Source organism: Prionailurus viverrinus, chromosome B1 (assembly GCF_022837055.1).
Source record: "Prionailurus viverrinus isolate Anna chromosome B1, UM_Priviv_1.0, whole genome shotgun sequence".
NCBI classification, from domain to species: Eukaryota; Metazoa; Chordata; class Mammalia; order Carnivora; family Felidae; genus Prionailurus; species Prionailurus viverrinus.
Genome location: NC_062564.1, coordinates 55,512,423 through 55,539,505, shown reverse-complemented (window position 1 = coordinate 55,539,505; position 27,083 = coordinate 55,512,423). Strand labels below are relative to the sequence as shown.

The 27,083-nt window shown below is 42.7% G+C and overlaps 1 protein-coding gene across 1 annotated transcript in view; it reads left to right on the top strand.

Annotated features, from left to right (window-relative positions):
• Positions 1–27,083, top strand: part of GALNTL6 (polypeptide N-acetylgalactosaminyltransferase like 6) — a 1,204,077-nt gene that overhangs the window by 1,162,576 nt on the left and 14,418 nt on the right. Inside the window, exons 10-11 of the mRNA XM_047854813.1 lie at positions 14,099–14,215; positions 22,782–22,931. Coding sequence (XP_047710769.1) covers positions 14,099–14,215; positions 22,782–22,931 — 267 coding nt within the window. The remainder of the gene's footprint in view (positions 1–14,098; positions 14,216–22,781; positions 22,932–27,083) is intronic.

Sequence of the window (27,083 nt, the reverse complement as noted above, 5' to 3'; positions counted from 1 at the left end):
ACAGTCTCACTCTCTCCCAAAGAAGGGGTAACTCTTGGCTCTGGACACCCACCATTCATATCACGATCTTATCGAACCTCGGCCTGCTCATTCTCAGAATTATCCACCCACTGAATCTGATTAACTGCACTGACAGTTAAGAAATTCCAGAGGAGGGACATTTTATAAAATGCTTAGATTAAAAGTAGATGTAAGGTTATTGTTCAGAAAGCTGGCTAGGGGATCCAAGCATTTTGAGATCATTACACTAACTGTTACATAAGATGGTGCCCCGGGGAGGAATATCTGATGTCACTGGTTTGAAGGGAGTACATTTGCTTTTGGATAGGAAATATTAATCAGTAGTCTTCATGCGTTTTGCATGAATTTCTCTTACTGCGGGACACAGTGATGGAATGATGGTCAGTGTAACTCAGAATTTCAAGGCTGGGCCTTCAATTCTTGCTATTTTTGTTCCCCACTTGTTTGATTGCAGCAGGAGGTAAGAAGGAGAGTGGAAATATTGTTACCACTACTCAGTTGCGTCGGCTACAAAATGGAAATGATATGGCTTCATAATGTAGGGCCCACAGAGAAACATTGTAAGGAAGTAATTATACCATGAAATATTTTATGAATATTACATTCCAGTTTAGTATCCCAAATGCAATTTGACATTTCCACCTTTTTTTCCCCTTAAAGACCCAAGTCACCTCTTTTAATATGCTGGCTGTGTTTAACAGTGGAGAAATTTATAAGAGAAAACTCAGACCCCGAATTATCTTACTTGAAAATAAGGACAATTTGCTGACCTTCTTTAGAGGGATGACTATAAAACTCAAGAATGAGTTCAAGAGAATCTACTTCTCCAGAGAACTTTAAAAGCCCATAGATTATCATGTGTCTCAGGGATCTTGGCTGCAATCCTGTCCAGGGCCAAAGGGTCACATCCTTCTCAGAATCAACCCATAATTTTGATTGCAGATCTTCATTAACTAACGGTTCTAAATTTTACACAAGAGCTTGGCATCTCTGTATTCGACAAGCTTTTAAACCTGTCCGCATTTCAACAATCTGACCTGAATTGGAAGGAAGAATTATTTTATCTAGACGCTATGTTGTGTGAATAGTTTCTCAAGTACTAAGAAGTTGCTTTATTTTTAATGCCCTTGGCTTTAGGGATAATACTAAAAGTGGCTTTTCATGATTATACTGGAACTGGAGCAAATCTTAGATTTATTGGCAATTCATAGATAAATCTAACCATTGGGGAAAGTGTTTGTATTCATAAAATAGCACTCCAGGAAAGAAATGAAAGACATTAGTTAAAAGATGAGGTGCTCGACTAGCCCCCTGTGGCTCAGTCTGAGGAAATGGCTCCGTGTCATTTTCTGAGTGACAACACAGGAGCAATGAGGTCTAACCCTTTCTGGCTCCAGTCCATTCTGGGGTTTCTTCCCACAATCTGGGGCTGAAATGGAGCCACGGCACCTTCCCAGCACCCAAGCCATCTCCTCCCGTGGTTCGCGTTTGCCTTCAGAGCGGTATTTCCTGCTTTTAAATCTCTTCACTCAGGTGCAATGTAATGTTATTATTAGCATTATGGGGACATGTCTTCCTGTAGATTCCTTCCCTCCAAAGAATGCAGGAAAACTCATATTAACTCCTTTTTTGATTTTCAGATATCCTTTTGGCAAGTTTTCCTATAGATAGTCTGAACTCTCACTATAAAATTTTCCTTTGGATCTTATTTTCTCTCCTATGGTCCACCTTTAATTTATGCAAGGAGAAAGGGAGGACAGAAGTAAATCTGTTCTTCTCTTAAGTTATTCCTTACAACTAAAAAAAAAAATTTTTAATGTTTATTCATTTTTGAAGGAGAGAAAGACAGAGCATGAGCAGGGAAGGGGCAGAGAGAGAGGGAGACACAGAATCTGAAGCAGGCTCCAGGCTCTGAGCTGTCAGCACAGATCCCGACGTGGGGCTTGAACCCACAAACCACGAGATCATGACCTAAGCAGAAGTCAGACAATTAACCGACCGAGCCAGCCAGGCGCCCCCCCCCCCACCTTTTACAACTTTTAAAATATGTGTGTTTTCATGTTCCTGACATGCAGAACATGCATGTAAGTTTCATCTCATTACACATGTGTGTGTGTGATTCATACCAAAACATGAATAATTATCACCTGAGTTTTCAAAAATCTTTGTTCTACCAAACATTATTGGGCTTTCCCTCATCAGACAGTGTCTCAATTCCTGCAGTGTACCCGCAAGAGGATATATACTAAAATACTTTTTTCCTTGACTTTATGAAATTCCAACACCAGAACTTAAGGAAAGAAATCCAACCTAAAAATCAATTCATTGTTTCTAAGCATTCAAGTTTACATGTTCTGGGTTCAAAAGATCACAATTGTTCCATACTGTCTGCTTAACAAAGGATATATATAACTGGCTGTTGGACACAAAAGTAGGTATTTTCTAGTCAACTGTATAGGTCAGAGTAAAGTTGTCACTATTCTGCCACTTTCTGACTTTTCAGAAAATGGACGTTTTTTTTTTTTTAAAAAAATTTTTTTAACGTTTTTATTTATTTTTGGGACAGAGCGAGACAGAGCATGAACGGGGGAGGGGCAGAGAGAGAGGGAGACACAGAATCGGAAACAGGCTCCAGGCTCCGAGCCATCAGCCCAGAGCCCGACGCGGGGCTCGAACTCACGGACCGCGAGATCGTGACCTGGCTGAAGTCGGACGCTTAACCGACTGCGCCACCCAGGCGCCCCCAGAAAATGGACGTTTTAAGAAATTCAGATTCAAAGTCTAGAATCTCATTCAAAGATGAGGAAACGATTTCTTCTCTTAACCCCCCAGGGTTCCTTCTCTAACACCACCACAGCCTTCGTAGAATCCAGTCACATAGGCAACCACCTATTTATGCCCCTTCAGTCGTGGACCTCAATGACTTGATTATCACTTCTTCATCCCTTGGCTCGGCCAAGGGCTTTACCAAAGCTCCTGTTAAAGTGGTTTTCTTTCTTTTTCTTTTAAGTTTATTTATTTATTTTGACCGAGAGAGAGAGAGAGAGAGAGAAAGCACGAGCAGGGGAGGGGCAGAGAGAGAGAGAACAAAACCCTAAGCAGACCCCTCGCTGTCACCACAGAGCCCAACATGGGGCTCAAACCCACAAACTGTGAGATCGTGACCTATGTTGAAATGAAGAGTCAGCCGCTTAACCGACTGAGCCACCCAGGTGCCCCAAGTGATTTATTTCTAACCCCGTTTGGGCCTCTCTATCTGGATCAGACACCAACCCAATTTGGGACTAGGATCACTTCTTTTCTAAACCCAAGGATTCAGAGCCTTCTTTAATCTCCGTATATTCCTTTGAGCTCAGTAAAGCATTTGCCACAGGTTTAACACATGAAATTGCACTGTTCTGGCGAATTAATTATAACTATTACCACAATTCCATATGAAGATCATGGGTCTAGGAATCAGAGACATGGGTACAGACCCTGCCCGCCATCTACTGGTTTTATAATCTTGGACAAACCGCTTACTGTCCCAGAGCCTCAGTTGCAAATGTGAATGAATGCACAGCGTGGCCATAGTGCAGATTAAGAAGGGAAACAATTGTTGTAAAAACTCAGGTGAGTATGAAGTAAGTACTGTAATTTTTTGTCCTTCTATTAGAGAGGAGTTGCTTATCTTAAGCCCGATAAAAAGTGGCTTCTTTATACAAATCTTCCTCTGCATCTGTCTGTGGAAATCACATTGTTTCTGGCAAATAGCACTTAACTCAAAAGTTCTGTTCTGATGCTGGATGTGTCTCACACACAATACTCACAATTCTTCAAGTGGCAGGACATAGTTTTAGAAATCGACGATTTAGAGCAGAACACATACAAATCTGAAGGCCCTATGGTGATATTTCTGCCACAGGCTCAGCTTTTTCTTGCATAATGTAAGCCAGGCTTCTGGAATGAGTAGTTCTGGTAAGTCCCAGAGCAAGAGAAAGATGCCAAAGCAATTACATTTATGGTAAATTCAGCGGAGGAAAATGTGCATAAGATAGGAAGAAATTCTCTGTGGGCATAATTTCAAGGAAAGGCAGTAGTTGGTCCCTGCCAGCAGTCATTGTATGCCCCTGGCGTGAAGTAACTAGAGATGGAGGGGATCCATTCAAGCCAAACTGCTGTGATGGCCGTGAGACAGACGTTAAAAAGCAAAAGGTCTTGCAAGGACAATGCAAGCGGTTTTAGCGTTTTCTATTTGTATATTTGTTTTAATTTCTAAAAACACTTCAAAAAATTGTTTGAGTTTCCAGTGAATTAGGGGAAGGTGTGTATACAGTTTTATGTAATTCTCAGGGCACCTGGGTGGCTCAGTCGTTTAAGCGTGGGACTCTTGATTTCAGCTCTGGTCATGATCTCGAGGTTCATGAGTTCAAGCCCCTCATCAGGCTCTGAGCTGATTGTGTAGAGCCTGCTAGTGATTCTCTCTCTCTCTCTCTCTCTCTCTCTCTCTCTCCTGTGTCCCTTCCCCACTCTCTCTCCCTCCAATTAAATAAATAAGCTTAAAAATAAAATTAAACAAATTGTTTGGAGCGCCTGGATGGCTCAGTAGGTTGGGCATCCGACTTCGACTCAGGTCATGATCTCGTGGTCCATGGGTTCAAGCCCCTGTCAGGCTCCGAGCCAGGAGCCTGCTTTGGATTCCGTGCTTCCCCCTCTCTCTCTGCTCTCTCTGCCCCTCCCCGACTTGCACTCTGTCACTCTCTCAAAAATAAACATTAAAAAAATATTTGAAAGAAAGAAAGAAAGAAAGCTTAACTTATAGAAATAGAAAATAGAATTGTGGTTGCCAGGGGATGGGGTATAGGAGAAATAGGGAATATTGATCAAAAGACACAGACTTCCAGCTGTAAAATGAATACGTTCTAGGGATCTAACATATAGCATAGTGGCTATAATTAACAATACTGTATTATACACTTGAAAGTTGTTAGGAGAGTAGATCTTAAATGTTTTCATCCCCCCCCCCAACACACACACACACAAAAAGGTAATTACATGAGAAAATGGAGGTGTTAACTAACCTTAATGTGGCAATCATTCTGCAGATATACGTGTATCAAATCATGTTATATACCATAAATTTATACATGTTATGATACCAAAAATATCCTGGCTCCTGGGTGGCTCAGTTAAGTTACTGACTCTTGGTTTCAGCTCAAGTCATGATCACAGTCCATGAGAGCGAGCCCCCATTAGACTCCACACTGAGAGCACAGAGTCTGCTTGGGATTCTTTCTCTGACCCTCTTTTTGCCTCTGCCCCACCCATGCTCTTTCTATCTCAAAAGAAATAAGTAAACTTTAAAAATATGTATCAATAGGGCGCCTGGGTGGCTCAGTCGGTTAAGCGTCCGACTTCAGCTCAGGTCACGATCTCACGGTCCATGAGCTCGAGCCCCATGTCAGGCTCTGGGCTGATGGCTCAGAGCCTGGAGCTTGCTTCCGATTCTGTGTCTCCCTCTCTCTCTGCCCCTCCCCAGTTCATGCTCTGTCTCTCTCTGTCCCAAAAATAAATAAACGTTAAAAAAAATTTTTTTTTTAAATATGTATCAATAATATCTCAAGGAAGCTAAGGGGAGGTGAGCATGGCTAAGGACAGACACATAGACCAATGGAATAAAACACAGAACCCAAAAATAAAACCTCACTTATGTGGTCAATGATTTTTTGACAAGAGCACCCATATCACTCAATGGAAAAAGGACAGATCATGCTGGGAAGGCTGAATACCCACTGTTAGTAGGTCACGTCTCCCCAAATTCATACATTGAAATCCTAATCTCAGTATCTCAGAATATAACCTTATTTGGAAAGAGGGTTGTTGCAGTTGTAATCAGTTAAGATGAGGTCACATGGGAGTAGAGTTGGCCTCTAATCCAGTTTGACTGGCGTCCTCATAAAAATAGAAAATTTGGACACAGACATGTACAGGAGGAGAATGCCATGTAAACGTAAAGGCAGAAATCAGGGTGATGCATCTACAAGCCAAACAGTGTCAAAGATTGCCATAAACTAGAAGCTAGGAGAGATGCATAGAGCATATTCTCCCCCACAGCCCTCAGAAAGAATCAACTTTGCCAACACCTTGATCTCAGGATTGTAGCCTCTAGAACTGTGATGAAATAAATTTATGTTGTTTAAGTCACCAGGTTGATAGTACTTTGTTATGGTAACCCTACCAAATGATACATCCACATGCAAAAGAATGAGGTTGGAACTTTATTTTATATAGTATACAAATTTTAACTCAAAGTGGATCAGACCTAAATACAAGGTAACAAAACTCTTAGAATAAAACAGAGGGAAATCTTCATGGCATTGGATTAGGCAATGGTTTCTTAAATATGACACCAAAAAAAGGCAACAAAGATTAAAATAGATAAATCGAACTTGATTAAAAATAAAAACATTTGTGCATCAAAAGACACTACCAATAGAATGAAAAGGCAACCTTACAAAACAGGAGAAAATATTTGCAAGCCATGTATCTGATAAGATATTAATATCCAGAACGTTTTTAAAACCTCCTACAATTTGGGGCGCCTGGGTGGCGCAGTCGGTTAAGCGTCCGACTTCAGCCAGGTCACGATCTCGCGGTCCGTGGGTTCGAGCCCCGCGTCGGGCTCTGGGCTGATGGCTCAGAGGCTGGAGCCTGTTTCCGATTCTGTGTCTTCCTCTCTCTCTGCCCCTCCCCCGTTCATGCTCTGTCTCTCTCTGTCCCAAAAATAAAAATAAAATAAATAAAATAAATTAAAAAAAAGTTGAAGAAAAAAAAAACCTCCTACAATTCAACAAGAAAACAAATAACCCAATTCAAAAAAGGCAAAGGACTTGAATAGACATTTCTCCATAGAATACATGGACATGCCCAATAAACACATGGAAAGGTATGTGATATAATTATTCATTAGAGAAATGCAATCAAAACATAATGAGATCCCACTTTGCACCCACTAGCATGGCTATTATCAGAAACAGAAAACAGCAAGCATTGGCAAGCATGTGAAGAAGTTGGAACCATCGTACATTCTTGTAGGAATGTCAAACGGTACAGCCGCTACATAAAACAGCATGGCGGCTTCTCAGAAAGGTAAACATAGAATTACCATATGACCTGGGCAATTCCACTCCTGGACATATACCCAAAAGAACTGAAAACAAGTATGCAAACAGACCTTTGTATGCCAATAGTCACAACATCAGTTTTTACAATAGCCAAAAGGTAGAAGCAACCCCAGTCTTCCTCAGTGGATGAAAGGATAAGCAAAATGTGATATATATGTGTATTAATATGTATATTACATACAATATCAGTCTTAAAAAGAAACAAAGTTCTAATCTATGCTATCATATGGATAAGCCATGAAAATGTTATGCAAAGTGAAATAAGCATGACACAAAAGGACAAACATGGTATGGTTCCACTTAACCGAGGTGACTAAATTAGGCAAATTTATAGTCAGTAACATAGATGCTACCAGAGGCGGGGGAAGTGGGGAAGTAATTGCTTAATGGTTACGAGTTGCTATTTTGAGGGATAAAGACATCTTGGACATGGATAGTGATAGTTATGCAAAAAAAAATTTTTTTTTAACGTTTATTTATTTTTGAGACAGAGAGAGAGAGAGCATGAACGGGGTAGGGTCAGAGAGAGGGAGACACAGAATCTGAAACAGGCTCCAGGCTCTGAGTTGTCAGCACAGAGCCCGACGCGGGGCTCGAACTCACGGACCGCGAGATCATGACCTGAGCCGAAGTCGGCCACCCAACCGACTGAACCACCCAGGCGCCCCAGCAAAATTTTGAATGTACCTAGTACCATTGAGTTTTACATTTAAAAATGGTAAAAATGGCAAACTTACGGGCCCCTGGCTGGCTCAGTCGGTTGAGTGTCCGACTTTGGCTCAACTCATGATCTCACGGTCTGTGAGTTTGAGCCCCGCGTGGGGCTCTGTGCTGACAGCTCAGAGCCTGGAGCCTGTTTCAGATTCTGTGTCTCCCTCTCTCTCTGCCCCTCCCCCGCTCATGCTCTGTCTCTCTCTGTCAAAAATAAATAAGCATAAAAAAAATTTTTTTAAGAAAATGGCAAACTTCATTTTATGTATATTTCACTGCAATTAAAAAAAAAAAACATGAGGAGATGTTGAAAGCCTGGAAGACTGGAAAGGAGAGAAAAGGAGTGGGGTGCTCAGTATTAAGGGCTGGGATCCATAGGGAGCTAACGGGGGGAGAGACATGGGGGTGTATAAGGTGCCACCCAAGTTGCCAGGCTGAGACCTTGAATGTCTGCTTCTAACATCAAGGTTAACCGCTGATCTAAAGGACTAAAGCAGGGGTCTGGAGCGATGGGCCGCAGCTTGTTCAGCTGTAGTCTTTCTGTATTTGAGGTGCCTGTGGGACATCTCACAGTATAACAGAAATGTGATTTGATTGTGGCGTCACCACATTCACCGTAGTAGTTGATATAGCCGAGAAAATAAACAAGTAAGTGAATAAATAGTATCCATTTACTGACCACTTGCAGTATACTAACACTGTGCTAAGCGCTTTGCGTGTATCAGTTCAATCTTTACAAACACCCTCTGAGACGTGATTGTGCTTATTTTACAAACCTCATGCTGAACCAGGATTGTGTGCCGTTTCCTTGCTCTGCCAAACCTCCATATATGTGTTCATTTCTGACCCCTACGGCTCCGGGCTCCTTCTGTCTTTCTCTCTCAAGATTCAATTCTACTGGTCTTCTTAGAGCCCCTTCCAATAGCACCAACCAGTTCTACTAAGTGCCCCAAGCGGTCTTTTCATTTCCTCTTCAGTCCTCACTTAGCATTTACCAATCTAACAACACACATCCCAAGTGACGTCTCCCATCTGAGGTTGTGGGCCCCTTGGGAGCAGAAGCTGTTGTTTTGTTTTGTTTTGTTTTGTTTTTTCTTTGCCTTGGAATCTCTATCACCTTTCATTCAGAAGCACTCCTTAAAAGTTAACTTTTTATACGTGGATGAAGTATACAAGGAATGCATGGCCAGGGGTGGGGTGGGGGAAACTCCTCTTGTGCCTGGACAGCAGAAGCCGGATCTGCTCTGTCTCCGCTCAGTTCTCTCTCCATACTAACCTACCATCTTCTTTTTCTCTAGCTGGGCACACAGGTTTGCATTCTACAACCAACCGCCGTCCACGAAGAAGTGTCTTGATTCCTTTTGCCATATTAAAAATTCACAGCCAGAAATATTGGGACTCTCGAGCCTTTCTTCCCCTCATGTGCACTCTGATGTCCTCACTAGACCTCAAACTGCACAGAGAGGAGACCGATTTTGTCGTTGTTGTTGTTGTTGTTAAATTCAGAATTATTTTAATCAAATGTTTTTTATTGAGCGATAATTGACATATAACGTTATATTAATTTCAGATGTGCAACAATGATTTGGATATTTATATGTATTATGAGATGATCACTATAGTAAGCCTAGTTAACATCCATCACAATACATTGTTACAAATTTTTTCTCATGAGAACTTTTAAGATCTACTCTTAGCAACTTTCAAGTATACAACACAGTATTCTTAACTGTGCGTGACATCCCCAGAACTTAGGTTATAACCTGAAGTTCGTACCTTTTGACCCTCTTTGCCCATTTCACCTACCCTCTGAAACCGATTCTTTTTTTTATTTTTCACTCTATACCCAGTATGTGGTGTAGTGAGTGGGAGAGCAGGTACTTTATAAAATGTATTGAATGAATCATGAACCCAGTACTTCTTCCTTGAAAGACCCTGATATGGGGGGAATTAGCAACCCGTGCGCTCATTTGTTAAACTGAGGCTAAAACTGACAGTTTGTTAAACTGTCTCTGTCTGTCTGTCTCTCTCTCTCTGTCAAAAAAAAAGAGAGAATGCACAAGCAGGAGAGGGGCAGAGAGAGAGGGGGAGACAGAGAATCTGAAGCAGGCTCCGCGCTATCATCACAGAGACGGATGTGGGGTTCAAACCCACAAACCGTGAGATCATGACCTGGGCCAAATCGGACACTCAACCGACTGAGCCACCCAGGCACCCAGGCTAGTCTCTCTTTAACAACGAACAGAATTACCAATCCCACACCTACCAGCCACGTTGACATTCACACCACACTCCCCCTCTCTTCCACCTCTTTTTAAAAACTTCCCGTGTTGGGGAGGGGGGAGAAATGTTCAAGATGACACTGACTTCTCTTGCATATCTAAGACATTCTTCACTCTCTGCCAGACCTTTTCCTAAACCTTGCCCAAAAGGAGATTATCCCTGTAATCCTGTCATACATAATGATTCTCTTTTCCCACATTTTCCTCCAGCTCCCCACCCGTTCCTAGTCAAGCATTACCTAACTTTCTAATCCTGTTCCGTGTCTCTCAGGATTTCTTGACACAGTTTTAATGATGCCAAGCCCTGAAGCTGGACATCAAAGGAATAAAGCATGAAAAGTATCTCTTCTGTCATAAGATTTATTCGGCGCTCTGTGTCCTAGTTTGGGGGTGTGCAATGTGTGAAAACCGCCTCATTTTCAGCCAGATACAGAGCCCGCGTTGAAAAAGCACAAGCCTTGTATAAAGTTTCTTATCTTTATTTTTTAACTTCACTCGAATAAGGAAAACAGAATTAGTTCCATTGGAATTTTATTCACCTGTTTAGTTTTATTCTTTTTTTGAGGATAGTTGCCGGACAATGTTACATTAGTTTCAGGTGTACAGCTTATGGATCGGACAAGTTCACAAATTCTGCTATGTTCCTATACTCGCCACAAGCATAGGTCTGTCCTGTTACATTGCTCTAACAGTATCGTTGACAATATCCCCTGTGCTGTGCCTCTTATCCCCATGATTTCTTCATTCCCAAACGGGAAGCCAGTAGCTCCTACTCCCCTTCGCCCATTTTGCCCCTGCCCCCAGGCCTCCCCGCTCTGGCGACCATCCGTTTGCCCTCCGTATGGTTTTGACAGCGTTGTGTTTGTGAGCAACAGGAGAGGGCATGGCCATGGGCTGAAGGGGTGAAGATAAAAAGAAAAGGAAAAGAGAAGCCGGTGAGGATGGCCTGATACCGGTCTTGCACCCAGGTGCCTACCTCACCCTGTATTCCCTACCATTTCTTCTCTGGCACAGCTGTGTGTTGGAATTGACACAGATGTAGACAATGAAGCCCTTGCACCTTGCAACTCGGCTCCCAAAACAGTTTATCCCGTTGTCTACACAGATGCCATTTGAGTGAGAATTTAGAAATTTCAAGAGTTTAGAAAATGATCTCCTCCATCCCTGCCAGAGTCCTTGGAGCTCACAGCGCTTAGAAATAAAGCGAGGCTCTCTGATGGGCCTTGGTGTGTACCCACGGGCAGATCTGGCAGATTCGCCACTCAGTGTCCCTGGCTTGTGTATATTCTTTTCTGCCCTATGTCCTCCTTCTCCAAGAGCAGGGCCCCTTCAGTGAATGAGTGCCATGCCAGCTGACAGAGAAGGGCACACTGTCTCTGTGGCCAAATGGCCATAAACCATAAGCAGCTGTTGTTTTCCTAAATGTGGTTCAGAGCTTCTGTTCTCCAGCAGAGGGAACAATAGTGCCCCGAAGGTGTCTTTGGCACAAACCGATGCTGGATCTCTAAGAGTGTGTCTGTGAGTTAAATGGTCCAACAATGGAAAAAGCGTCTTGCCCAGAGTCCTGTCGGGCAGCCCTCAGGTTAGAGAGAGCTTTAGACAATGGACACGCTGGACACAGATCAGCTCCAGTAAGCGATAGCAAAAGCAAACTCTTGACCTTCAGGTGTTTCTATTTCACCAAAGAAATTCTATCACACACCAAGGAATTGATTTTACACAAGGCTGATTTTAAGCTTGGCTTAGTAAAATTCGTCCCTGGAACTTGTTTCCGGAAGGTGGAGAAAAGTTAGCCCAAGTGAGAGTGATTCAGGTGCACTTTGACAGCAGCCAAGCTCGTTCCCTGTCTTTAAGGATTTCCTTACAAAGAGGAAGGATACGCGTAGTTTTCAAGGAGGGGGGTGGAAAGCATTTCCCCTAACTCAGGGTTCCACTGTGGGGTCTGTAGGTTCCAGGAAAATGAACACAGAAGTGCTGGCATGTCTCCACTTACAGGTTTGTTAGTTTGTTTTGGTAAAATTGTCCATACGTTTCTTTGGATTCTCAGACAAGTCTGCAGACCGGACTAGGTTAAGAACCGGTGCCCTGTGTCCTACATTATTTCACATTCCTCTATCATTAGGGACAGTGACCCTGAAAGCAGAGAGGTCCAATAGCGGAAGATGAACCCGGGCTGTTGCCAAATTCCCTGAATAAGGAAATTGATATCTACCACACATTGATTCCCTCCCAAATGACATTATATACCAACCTCTACTCCTACAGGAAGTGAAATAAGAAATTGTTCTGTCCGCAACAATGCCACCCAGGCATCATCTGTTCCTTTCGTGACACTCAGTAGATTTCATAACAGCCTCTCTCTGCCTCTTGCCTGGTTCAGCCATCCTTTTGTCCCAGAGAGACTCCCTACCTTACGTACTCCTTCTTGGCAAAGAGTCTTGACTAAAATTATCGCTTGAGTACATCCTGTTCTTGTTTCCATTCTGAACAGTACCTTAAGGGATTATTATAATCCGGGGCTATATAAAGGCATCAAAAGGATTGAGATAATTGAGCTTATCTAAACGTTGATGCCTAAGTAACTACCCACGAACAATATCCAACTGTACTACAGGGTGTGGTTCTAATGTCAACAGGATAATTGGTGAAACCGTCAGACAGCCAGACTTGACAAAGGGGCGTGTTTCCGTGGCCAGACTCTCTCTGTGGCTATTTCTGTTGATACTTTTCATAGTCCACTCTCGGCCCATCCTGAACTACGTGGTCCTTTTACCGGTATTAATCCAATAATTGTAAGGAATTATCAGTGTCCTTTGTCACTCATTCTGCAACTTTCCAAAGTTCAGACTCTACACAGAGAACCTTCGTCCCGGATAGGGTTCTACCAATAGCACCATCTTTCTTGTTTCACTAACACTCCAGGGTGACACATAGCTTATCATCCAGGAGAAATGCTACACGTGACAACAGGTGCACAGACCCTCCAGGCGAACTGGAACATGGTTACCATATCCTGCACAAAACCACGCGATGCTCAGGGATTCATTCATCTCGGTCACACGCTGTACTCGCATCACCTTCCTCACATTTGAGCTCTTCTCCCAGATAAGGTGAAAATGGTAGAAGATGCTTTGGGGCAACAAGACAATGAATTCCAAGTTGGGAACTGTCTGAAGAGGGGCACCTGGGTGGTTCAGTCGGTTGAGCCTCCAACTCTTGATTTCAGCTCAGGTCATGATCCCAGGGTCGTGGGATCAAGCCCTGCCTAGGGCTCCATGCTGAGCTTAGAGCTGCTTAAGATTCTCTCTGTCTCTCTCTCTCTCTCTCTCTCTCTGCCCCTCCCTCACACTTGCACTTTCTCTATGTATAAAGTAATTTTTTTTTAATTTTTAACTCACTGAAAAAAAATGGCCATTTTATAAAAGTCGTGAACTTAGCTGCTCCCTGTGCTGCTTTATTACATAGCCCTTTGCTGCAGCCAGCTGCCGTTTTGCCCTTGAACCGTCTCATGTTTTTGTTTTTAATGTTTATTTTTGAGAGAGACAGAGCATGAGCAGGGAAGAGGCAGAGAGAGGGGGAGACACAGAATCTGAAGCAGGCTCCAGGCTCCCAGCTGTCAGCACAGGGCCCGACGCGGGGCTCGAACTCACAAACCGCGAGCTGTGAGATCATGACCTGAGCTGAAGTCGGATGCTTGACTGAGTGAGCCACCCAGGCGCCCCCCATTTCATGCTCTTTTACATGCCCATTAGGCCATGTTGTATTTAAAACCTGATTTTTCTCCCCACATTCCATATAAACTTAAAGCATCACTTGGTAATCAAGTAATCAAAAAAACAGCTACAGAATCGATACCAGAATTGCCAGGAGCTAGGGATACAATAAAAACCAACCCGTGCTCATTCTTTCTTCTTTCCGCAGATTCGAAACGTGGCCGCAAATCTCTGCGTGGACAGCAAGCACGGAGCCACAGGCACCGAGCTGAGGTTGGATATCTGTGTCAAGGACGGTTCTGAAAGGACGTGGTCTCATGAACAGGTATGTGACAGGTGTAAGCGGGGCTGAGGCGGGCGTGGAAGGATGCAGTGAGAACAGACCTCTGGGCGGGACACGCGGACCTGCCCAGTTCTGTCACTAATCAGTGGGGCAGTTACGTGAACGACTCCACTTCTTTGTTTCCCTCGCTGCTCAGAGAAGCTGTGATAATCAATTGAGAACATGTATACAAATGTGCTTTCAATAATAGGATGCTAGAAATGTTGACTGTGACCCCAGGCTTATATTTCCTTTCCCAGAAGGAGAGTCTTCAAACCACAAAAAGCCTGTATGGTGTCATGTAACTCTTCCAACTAAGTTTCATGGTTTTATTGAAAGACTCTGTGTTATTTTGTCAGCTTTCGTGACTGTGCCTAATCTTATTTTCCCCTCTGGCTGTATGTTGAAAAGAATACTTTGCATACCCCTCTTGTTGTAGCAGTTTGTAATCTTATACATGAAGGTAACTTTGAAGCAGTAACATCTCCACACAAGGGCTTCGTGGGCTGGTGCAAGACTAGGTATTGCCTTTGACTGAAAAGCCTTTCAGTGCGCTTCTGTTCATTGAGTGAGTTGTGAGTCCCGTCCACTTGGAAAACGGATGGTCTTTAGGAGGGAGTTTCCTCACACTGTGTCACTTGAAAAAAAGAAAGGAGAGTGGGTAGAATTGTGTCTGCCCCTTTTTATTGTTTTAATTTTTAATTATGAAAAGTCAAATAGGAAGCTATATATAAATAGATATATACTAATAGAAAAACTAATATAAACTATTATAGCACATCTGGGCACACTCATTACACAGATTTAACAAGTATCTACAGCTATTGCCATCTTTTTTTAAGTTTATTTATTTTGAGAGAGAGAGAGAGAGAGTGTGTGTGTGTGTGTGTGTCTGTGTGTGCGCATGGGAGGGGGAGAGAGAGGGAGAGGGAGAGGGAGAATCCCAAGTACGTTCCAACTGTCAGTGTGGAGCTCAACACAAGGCTCAAATTCATGGAACCGTGAGATCATGACCTAAGCCAAACCCAGGAGTCTTAACTCTTACCGGACTGAGCCACCCAGGCATTCCTGCCAAATTTTTTAAAAGAATAGAATTTGTAGATACAGTTAAAACCATTTCCCCATCCTACTCCTCTCTCTCCCTCTACTAAAGGATACATCCCCAGTTCAGGAGAGTATAACCCGCCTGTGCTTTGGTTGTCAGAAGGGTCCTTAATTTCTCTCTTAGAAAACCGAAAACAGTAGACCAACAGTTTCCAGTAAGGCTCCCGCCCTCTACTTTAGCATATTCCTCAAGTGTCCATCTTGTATATTCAACCAGTGAAGACACGCTGTGCCCAGCCTAGGATCTTAAAGAATTGCTCCGGTGTGGCAGGTTGGCACCTCCCTGTCCCCACCCCACTGTCCCTTCCTACCGCACCCGTAGCCTGCATTACAGGGGAGAGCAGCACGACTCAGGGAAGCGGTCGCACAGCATGTACACAACACAGCCCGGAACCAGGGCAGTCAGCCCCCGAAGTACCTCCAACGCCCCTCTCGCCGCTGATCTGGGCCTTTCCCTCGGACCCACAGCCTTGCGGTGTTCCGGAAGGATCGTGGGCCTCGCAGTCAGGCCAACCTGGATTTCAACCACTCTAACCCGTGTGACCTTGTGAAATGGTTAAGTCTTTCGAAGCTGGTGTTCCTCCTCTGTAAATAGGGACAATGATGTTCACCTCACAAACGGGGTTCCAATGAGAAGAAAGCACGTCTAGGATATAACAGCATCTTGCGTGTGTGGTAGGGGCGGAATAAATACGCTTTCCCTTCTACCTTCTGACATCTCCTCCCCCAGCTCACTTCCTACTAACTCCAAATTAGAAATTTCTCTCAGGCCCAAGGCAGCTGCCAACACCAAATACTATTTGTCATTCACTCAAGTATATCCTCCAGGATATGGACGTTTATCAGATGGGTTTTAAAGAAGGCTCTGGGGGCGCCTGGGTGGCGCAGTCGGTTAAGCGTCCGACTTCAGCCAGGTCACGATCTCGCGGTCCGTGAGTTCGAGCCCCGCGTCAGGCTCTGGGCCGATGGCTCAGAGCCTGGAGCCTGTTTCGATTCTGTGTCTCCCTCTCTCTCTGCCCCTCCCCCGTTCATGCTCTGTCTCTCTCTGTCCCAAAAATAAACGTTGAAAAAAAAAATTTAAAAATAAATAAATAAATAAATAAAATAAAATAAAATAAAAAAAAATAAAGAAGGCTCTGCAGGTCTGGGATTTACGAATAGGAATGTAATGTCAGTAAACGCTGACTTGCCTCCTCCTTCCTCCACCGCTTTCTATGAGCACCACAGGGATGCTACCAGGGATGTGAGGAATAGTGCTGGCTTGTCACCTCTACAAAGCAATTCCTACCTCAGCCTGGGAGTCAGAGAGAAGGCTTCACAGACCTATCAGTAAGACCCACGTGTAGAGTGCGAAAGGATATTTTAAGAAGAAACAGAAGCATGTTATGGGGAAAATCTAGGTCTGTGAGGCTAACTTCCTCTCTGCCACAGCTGTTCAGCCCAACCAGGGAACATACCTCACCAGCTGGTTAAGAAGTATGTGTGCCTGCCTGAATGCCTGAATCAGGTTTAATATTTCTGTCCCCTGGCATCTTCTAGAGGGAAATAGGCTCTGGACCACAGATTTTATTTGACGGCTAAAAAATAAATATAAATAAAGTCAACTACATGGCATACGCTTTAAAAATGGTTGGTTTATTATTCCCCCCCTCCCCCCCCCCCCCCCCCAACCCCGGGCTGAACTGGAAAAATCTATGACACGTAATACAAGAAATAGCCACCAGAGGGCAGCACTAGACAAGCAGACAACTATGTAAGAGGCCCAAAAAGACCAGTTTGATACAGTTCTTTAAAAAGATTTCTTCCCTACAGATTTCTGAAAAGAGAGCTACAAGGAGATTAAACAAAGTTGACAGGAGGTTTAAAAAAAAAAGGAATGATATTTGAAATATGTATCACCATATATTGACTTGGTGATTAAAGCATTACAAGCTGCTTTGTTTTTCCGATAATTAACTGTGAGCCTTATTCACTGTATTACTCAATGACTTATATGAATTAAGACTCGTTCTCCTACATTTAGATTAAAATTCTTGGGTGAAAAAAGAAGTATATCAGAGCAGGAAAATTGTAGGTATCCTTTTAATTCAAAAGCATTCAAAGAACACAAAAGGGGCATTTATTAGAGTTGAAATGATTGTTTTTAACAAGTGGCAAAAATAAAATACAAATGAATAAACAAAATAATTACGTGGGAGATAGTGGAAAGTCTATTGAAGCACCTGTATAAGAAAGTGCCTTTTGTTGCAGAACACCGGTGATGACTAATTTGGCTTCTATGAAGGAAGCAATTTGTGCGATTCATTTTTCCAGGGCCATCTATTTAGCTGTTTGAGATCACTGCAGCATTGTGTCCTGGCTTTCAGTTTCCTTTAGGGACCAAGACAGAAAGAGAAAAATAGAACCTAATAAGGCTGGAAAGAATATCCTCCAAATGCCATTAATGAGGCCAAGGGAGAGGAGGGGAGAGGAGCCAGAACCCTCTGTGGCTTACAGTTTGGACAGGCAGCAGGCTCTGATCTCATGCTGGGGAGGAGGCACGGTGGCACAGCAGGCCTTCCTCCTGCTGTAGAGGCAGATTCCTTCTGCAAGACCTGGAGAGGAGATGTGCCGACGGACGGAGATGGGAGCAAGTCAGTGCATGTGGTAAAGGACAGATTCTGGGACACAGAGCCTCACTCTCAGCACGGGGCATAGGTGGGCTCCAACTGCAAGGAGGAATGTGCAATATCTCGGATTTCTGTCAACCATATAACAAGGAAATAAAACATAACTACCCACGGAGAGAAAAATGTTTTCAATCTTCTTAAATCAGGTAGCAAGATCAAGTAATAAATGTATTTGCAGGACTAAGTCTAGCGAAGCTTATTCATATGATACAGCACAAACCCAGGCAACATTATATACACCGCATTGATATTAAAGCAAAGAAGTATTCATTATGTATCATTCTGGATCTATATTTAAAAGTATCACCTAAAAGAAACAAGTGGAGAGGTGAACATCAACTGACTCTAAAATTGAGGGATTTGGGATTGAAAACAATCAAGAGTATGTGGATCCTGAGGAACTTAACAGAAACCCGTGGGGGAGGGGAAGGGGAGAAAAAAAAAAGAGGTTAGAGAGGGAGGGAGTCAAACCCTAAGAGACTCTTAAAAACTGAGAACAAACTGAGGGTTGATGGGGGGTGGGAGGGAGGGGAGGGTGGGTGAGGGGTATTGAGGAGGGCACCTTTTGGAATGAGCACTGGGTGTTGTATGGAAACCCATGTGGCAATAAATTTCATATTTAAAAAAAAGATTTAAATCAAATATCAAATAAATAATACAGAGAAGAGTTCTTAGAAAAAGAAAAGAAAACAATCAAGAGTTATTGTACAGGAAACCTGAATGAAACCTAAATATTTCCATCAGTAATAAACAGCCCAAAGGTAAGAGACAAACTATAAATGCCACAATAACATCATAAAATGCAAACAATGAAAATAACTTTCATAATGTCTGCTTGCTCCCGGTTTGACAAAATCGCACACAAGGAAGTGTGCCTAATGAATGAAAGGCTCAATGCCTGATTGGTTTGACATGGCCATTAGGATAAGATAAATGACAAGAGAAAGCATTTCAAAGACACAAGAGAGAAAAATTTTTAGCTAATTAGAGTTGCAGAAGAATAAAGCAGTTGATATAATCTGGAAATATGTCACTTGGGACGCAGGAAAGCAATCACCACATACTCACGATGATGATGATGATGGTGGTGGTGATGATACAACATAAAACACTCTGAAAACTACCAGCCAACAATCAATCTACAAATCTGGGAATGATTATCGCACTATAATGACAAACTTAGAAACAAGAAAAAAAGTCACCTAAGGAGCCCTGGGATATAATTCAGACAATAGATGAATAAGATCCAGCTAATAAAAACAATAAGAAAAATAAAAAGAAAGCAAGAAGTAATATATATATATATATATATTTTTTTTTTTTTTTCCCCTCAACTGTGTAATGAGGAACTGTGCTAGGTAATAATAACAGCCCCTTTCAACTCTGGCCTTCTACGTATATGGAAACCAAAAAGAGAAGGAAAGGCACAGAGGGAAATGGAAAAAAGCGTGGGCTTGACTGTTTATAGTACCAAGAAAGTGTGATATTTAAATGAATTTAAGACCTAATCAGTGCCAATGACAGGTTTATAGGACAGGAAATTTCTGTTTCAGGAATAGGTAACTAAGCCAAGAATCATCGAAGATGAAAGTTCAAAAAATAATATTATTATTGATACTATTCTAATTAGACACAAACAGCCCAAATTTATTTAGAGAACTAACAAGACCAACTGCTTTATCTTGTCAGTTATCCCAGTGTAGTTTCTGTTAGTAGAATGGACGCAAGTTTTCATTCATTCAATAGAAATTTTATTGGACGTTTATTATATGTTCTGAATTGTTCTGCATGCTAGAAATGTAAAGATAAAAAAGATCAATCCTACCATTAAGGATCTCACTGTCTAGTGAGGGTACAGACACATAAATGGGCAATCATGACGAAATAAGGTAAAGGATGAGAAGGAGTCAGGGGGTTCAAAGAGGAAGGCTTCTTGGTTGGGTGGGCACCTAAACTAATCTTAAAGAACTGATGACTATGAACTAGGTTGGCTGGTGAATGTTGGCCTTCCAACCGGAGGGACTCTCATGAACAAAGTCACAGAAGGGAGTAAAGAGCCTGATTAGTGCCAAGAACTACTAATGTTTTTGAATTGAGATATAATTGTCATACAACTTTATATTAGCTTCAGTTGTATAACGTAAAGATTTGATATTCGTATGTATTGTGAGATGATCACTACAGTTAGTCTCGTTAACACATACCGCCATACATAGTTACAGAATTTGTTTTTCTGGTGGTGAGAACCGTTCAGATCTACTCTCTTAGCAATCTTCCAAATGAGTTGTTGTTTTTTTTTTAATTTTTTTTCAACGTTTTTATTTATTTTTGGGACAGAGAGAGACAGAGCATGAACGGGGGAGGGGCAGAGAGAAAGGGAGACACAGAATCGGAAACAGGCTCCAGGCTCCGAGCCATCAGCCCAGAGCCCAACGCGGGGCTCGAACTCACGGACTGCGAGATCGTGACCTGGCTGAAGTCGGACGCTTAACCGACTGCGCCACCCAGGCGCCCCTCAAATGAGTTGTTGTAGCTGGAACCTGAACTAAAGGGAAAGGAATGCAGCTGGGAAAAAAAAAATGGCAAAGGCAGGATGGTGGAAATTTCTTTATACATTAAAGAGTTTGAACTATATTCTCTAAGGGTTATGGGAAAACATGGTTAGATTTCAGGTTGAGAGGTAATATGGTCAAAGAGTTAGGAAGGAACCAAAAAAGGAAGGTGGGACAGAAACCAGTTGGGAAGTCATTTCAGTAGTCCAGACAAGAAATACTGAGAGCAAAGATAGTGGAGATAGAGAGAAGAAGGGACTCCTTCCAGCAATATTCAGGAGACAAGAATGGTAACACTTGCTAATGGATTAAGCAGTGAAGGTAAGGGAGACTAAGGACCTAAAAATGAAAGACTCCCAGCTTGGCAAGCGAGTGCTATGACTACCAGTTAAAACAAAATAAAGGAGTAGGAACAGGTTTAGAACGACAGAAAATCAACTTGAATTTAAGATATTTTGAATGTGAGATGTCCATGGGATGTACAGATGGGAAATTGTACACAGAGTGGGACATATTACAGATGATAAGTTATCAATGTATTGGCGAGTCATCAATGTATTGAGCTGAGCAATGAGAGAAGGCACAAGGACTGTAGGAAAAGAGACCGCACAATTTCTCTTCATGAACCTATTTCAAATGCCTAACCTAAGACCCTTGTCCTTCTATTTAAAGCATTCTCTTTTGTCCCGTCTTCCAGGAAAACAGAATACAGTCACTCACCGTTACGCAGGCAATCAACTTTCAGATGTTCGATTTAGAGCATTTCTTTCTGATTTTCTTAACCCATTTTTTTTTTCAAGTCTTCTGCAGTTTCCCTATCACTTCACTGTTTTTGTTAGCCATCCCTGGTATTTTGCCAGATTCTCTACATTTTCTTACCCGGGTAGGACCTAAAAACTGGAATATTCCGAGGGCCTGGTCAAGTGTACATGCCAAGTGTATTATCTACACACAGTTCAGCATTGCGCTCACTGTTGTATCAGCAGGGCCCCTCTGACAGTTCTTTATCTTGCCATTCACAGCTTGGCTTCACAAAGGCCACCTTAAGTCCTGTTGTAAGAATTACATAACCTCACTGAAATCTTAGAATTGGAAGAAAGCGTAGGTCTCATCCAGTCCATTTCCCCGCTTACTTGAGGATTTCTCCTCCTGAACTCCTTAAGTGGTTGACCATTTCCCTTATAGAAGTGTTTTTTCTTAATTAAATATATTGTAAAGTTCACTTAGTGCTTAGTGCCTCCTAAGTAGCATTTTTTTTAATGTTTATTTACTTTTGAGAGAGAGAGAGAGAGACAGAGCATGAGCTGGGAGGGGCAGAGAGAGAGGGAGACACAGAATCTGAAACAGGCTCCAGATTCTGAGCTGTCAGCACAGAGCCCAGCGCGGGGCTCGAACTCACAAACCGTGAGATCATGACCTGAGCCAAAGTGGGACGCTCAACCAACTGACCCACCCAGGCACCCCAAGTAGCATTCTTTTAAATAATACAATGGGAAGGACAGGATAGAATAGACTAAAATAGGAAAAGATTGGTTGGAACTATCAGAGTCCATTAAATGCAGTAAGGACAACAATCCTTTCGTGAAGCTTCTGTTTTCACTTGGGGAGGAGGAATCCGTGTGTGTGTAAACTTGATCTCTTACCGTGCGTTACAGTCCAAAACTTTCTACGTTGCCCTGCTGAATTACTCTTACCAACTCCAGAAAATTAATCTGCCTATTCTTTGCTTCATTAAGCTTAGCTTCCATTTAAATCAAATTTTTCAAACTGCTGGCATCAGTCCAGCTCAGCTCGGCTCCCCGTCTTTTTGCAGTCAATCTGCTTATTTGGGCTAACTGTGCAGCATTTGATCCACTAAATGAAGAATGTAAAGAGCGTCTTCCCCTCCCACCCCTCCCCTTCCATCTTCCCCCTGCCGCTCCCCTCCCTGTTCTTCTGTCTCTCCCTCCCTCTCTCCTGCTCTCACTCTCTCTTTCTTCCCATGCCATGCCTCTGTCATTTTTCCTGGTTCCTCATTGGGAAATCCTCATTCGTACTTTTTGGCAGCCCAGGCCAAAGGTGCCACCGTTGCTGCTAGAGAGCTTTATGATACATGCCTTTTTCAGCACCTCTAGTAAGGCTAGATGGAGTTCTTTGCTGGTAACTCACAAAGCAGAAGTGCCAGGTTGCAAAAAGACCTCCCTTGTTCTCCAGACTCTCCGAACTAAACTCACTGTCGCTCTTCTGCTGTGGTTGTTTTGCTAGCTCTTTACTTTGGGATGGAGAGAAGATATCCGACCCGGGGAGCCACTTCACACCCGAAAATTCTGCTTCGATGCAATCTCGCACAACAGCCCGGTCACTCTCTATGACTGTCACGGCATGAAGGGGAACCAGCTCTGGGGATACAGAAAGGTAAGAATCAGTTCCCTGCAGGCATCCTCAAACTGCTGGGCTTAAGGTTTCTCACTCAAAGTCTGTTGGCTGGTTAACACACTGTTTTTATTTAAATTGTTACCTGGACACAAGCGTGCACGTTTGGCGGGGCGCCTGGGTGGCTCAGTCGATTGAGCCTCAGACTTCCGCTCAGGTCATGATCTCACGGTTCGAACTCCACAGGGAGTTCGAACTCCACAGGGAGTTCACTGCTCTCAGCACAGAGCCCACTTTGGGTCTTCTGCCCCCTCTCTCTGTGCCCCTCCCCTGCTCTCATGCTCTCTCTCAAAAATAAATAAAACGTTTTTTTTAAAGTATACACATTTGGCTCAGGCATTTGGAGATCACCAGCAAAGATTAAAGATAAAGCATGCTGGAAGGGGCATTGCTTTTGGCTTTGCTTGCTATGTGTGCACCCATCACAACCAGTTATGTCTGAAAAATGGTTTGGGGCCACAACACGCTCAAGTGAAGGGACTTGTCTTAACCCAGACAACTCCCGGATGGAGGGACCACGTCCCAATAAACAAATGGACACGTGTAATTTTTAAGAACCTCAAGTCGCTCGCCCGCACACACGCACACATTAAAATCCATTTATTATATATCTTAATCCCATTTGCTTGGGAGCTGTCTGGGTTAAGACGAAGTTATAACAATCCACACTCATGGGGAGGCAATTGTTGCAACCTTTCTACAGAAACTGACCCATTTGTAATTTGGCCAAAATCCTCTCCAAGTGTGACAAAGGAGAATTTAATTGGGAGACTTTAAGGTTTAAAGAACTGGGCCACCTGGGCAGCTCAGGTCAAGCACCCGAATCTTGATTTCATCTCAGGTCATGATCTCACTGTTCGTGTGATCGAGCCCCGCATTGGCTCTGCACTGACATGTGGAGCCTGCTTGGGATTCTCTCTCTCCCTCTCTTTCTCCCTTCCCATGCTCTCTCTCACTCACGCAAAATAAATAAATAAGCTTAAAAGAAAGTTTAAAGAATTATAAAGTTAACATTTAATGACAGAAAAAATAGTTCAAAAGCAAATATAAAAATCACATTTTATTGAGTTGATAAAGAGCAATTAAATTTGTATTTTAAAATATTTTCATTAAGGTGTCTCTTGATAACTTTTTAGGGTACTATACAAATTATTTTTCCAACTCCTTTGGTTTTTAAGGCAGGACTTGGTTGTCAATTAGCAAATACTCTATAAGCTCCATTGTACCCTTCAAGTTCGTAGAACTGCCGGGGACCTTCCCAGCCAGAAAGATGACACCCTGTGTTTGCCTTTTCACACCCTAGCATAATTCGGGCTTACTCTAAACTATACAGAAAATGCCACCCCCACCACTTTAATCATGAGCTTTGGCTCTCCTGTAGGGAGGTAAACAGTATCCTAAGGGATACAAGAAAGCTAAAGGGAAGAATCTGCCGAGAATCAATATGGGGGATCACTGGTTTTGATATTTGTTCCCTCACTTGATTTCTGGTTTCCCCCTCTTAGCGGTGGACACCTAAAATTATATTCAAAGGCAGACCTATTTGTACAAGTATATTCTGCACAGCACCACTCGCCATAGCATCTGGCAGGCTGTGGCTAAGTGTCCAGAAGAATACAACACATCAGTTGTATCCTTCTGTTTACTTTACAAAATGCATCACAGATGATTAATCTTGCCAACCCCTCTTTGTTATTCAATATGGTACAAGCTATGGGTGGTGCAATAGTCAAGTTGTTTTGTTTTTATGGTTATATTCTGGCCTTTAAGAAGTTACTTTCTGGGCACATCGATAATCTACCTGAGTCACCATTTCCCTAGTTTGCTGGCTTTCCCTAATGAACAGACCATTTCTCGTTATTGTACATTTATAGCATGAGAGACAGAACATTCAATAATGTGCAATTAAGCCAAGAAAATATAGTTGTTCTCATTAGGGAGCTTACAAAAGCTTACAGATGGATAAAACAAACTAATACACATGCACACAGAGCTCCTGGAGAGGAAAAAAAAAATGGCTGTGGTGATTTCAAGAGGTAACTCTTAGAGCTTTAACATTGTAAACCTTCCAGGACCCTAAGGGACTTGTGAAAAGGAGCGGCTACAGGATGCACTTGTGCTGTGGCTCCTTTTCTCAGTTGCTTTTGTAGCTGTTGGCCTTGCATTACTTAGCAAAAGGTTACATGCGCTGTGTATTTATATAACAAGCAAGGTATTTATACATAATCAGGAACAAGCCAAAGGCTCAAAATGGAAAGTTTCTGAAATATCTCATCTTGGTCGATGACTCAGGCTTATTCAGATGCACCTGTTTTTGAAAGTGCTTCTTGTTTATCCCATGGATTATTCCCAAGGCATAAAGAGAGAAAGCACAAAGAGAGAAGTGTCTCTGGGGTGTTACCTTGTTTATTTGGATGCGCTACCTGGCCCTGGGAGCTTCCAGATAATTTAGCATCTTTTGAGTCAGCTTTGGAGCTCCCTCCTTTTATTAGCATATTCATGCATAAACAAGATCCCTAAGACTCTACTAATTGCCTAAAGGACCGCAGTGGGCCATCTCCTAAGCTCCTAAGGTAATCATCATCATCATCTCCAACTGTTAAGGAGGCACTGAGCTAGTGCTTTACCCACATTCCCTCAAACCTCGCAACGACCTAGATTCTATTATGTATAATTCACGGAGAAGGAAACCAATACCAGCATATTTGTGCTGGAGCCAACATTCAGATTCAGGTGCATCTGGCTTTCAAGTCATTAGCTTTGGGGCCCCTGGTGGCTCAGTCGGTTGAGCCTCCGACTTCGACTCAGGTCACGACCTCACGGGTCCATGAGTTTGATCCCCGTGTCGGGCTCTGTGCTGACAGCCCAGAGCCTGGAGCCTGCTTCTGATTCTTTGTGTCCCTCTCTCTCTGCCCCTCTGCCACTCATGTTCTCTCTCTCTCTCTCTCTCTCTCTCTCAAAAAGTAAATAAATATTTTTAAAAATTTAATAATAAATAAAGTCTTTACTTATTCCCCTGCCATGCTCTTAAATCGGATCAGTGTTCCCTGGGAGAGTTCCAATGCCTACTGGATTCAGCACCACTGATAGCAGCCAACCTTTCCTCCAGCTACGTGACAATTTCTTAGAAAAGGAAGGTGACCAGATGCTACTTTGCTTGAGTGGGTGAAGGTTGTTGTCAGGTCCCACTTTCTGACCCATCGGCAGCCGTTGGCTCCCAGTTGTTGTAATTTTTTTTTCAGGAAGACTTTTGGGTTGTTTCCCAGCTTTATTGAGATATAATTGTCATATAACATTGTATGCATTTAAGGTGTAGAATGCAATAATTTGATATATGCATATATTGCAAGGAGACCACCACTATCAGTTTAGTTAACACATCCATCACCTTACAGGGTTACAATTTTTTCTGTGATGAAAACTTTTAAGCTCTACTCTCTTAACAACTTTCAATATACAACACTGTATTGTTAACTATAGTCACCATGCTATGCATTACGTCCCTAGAACTTACTCATCTTATAACTGGAAGTTTGTACTTTTGACCACCTATATCCATTGCCCCCACCGCCCCCAGCTTTCAGTTATTCTTATACGTGAGTCATTGCTACCACAAAAAAGGGGGTAAGGATCCCTATTTTATTGTCTCGTAACTAGGTTCTCTTATACAAGCGTGTCCCACAATAGCAAGTACCACGGGGAAAGAATCTCATTCTTGGTTTTTCTTTTACCACCAGGGGGACCCCTCTTACAAAAACAATGACTTGTTGAAATGACCTCAGTAAAAATATTTAAATTATCAGCAAATATCCAAAATAAAAAACTCTCTTCCCTCTTCTTCAACCCCTAAATCTAATTAGTCACTAAGACTTGTCAACCCCCCCCTTGGCCAATATCTCTAAAATCTGTCCTCTCGGCCATGCCTATAGCCCCTGACCTAATTGCAGCCCTTCTTATCTGACCCCTGGATTACTGTTAAGAGCTACCTCAAAGGTCATCCTGCCTATCCCTTCCCTCTCTGACCCAGCTTCCATCGTGAAGTCAGAGAGAGTTTATACAAAATCTGGTCATTGTACTTGGTTTCACACGAAGTAAAAGATAAAGTGCCTTTTTGCAGTTCTTATCCTGACCCTT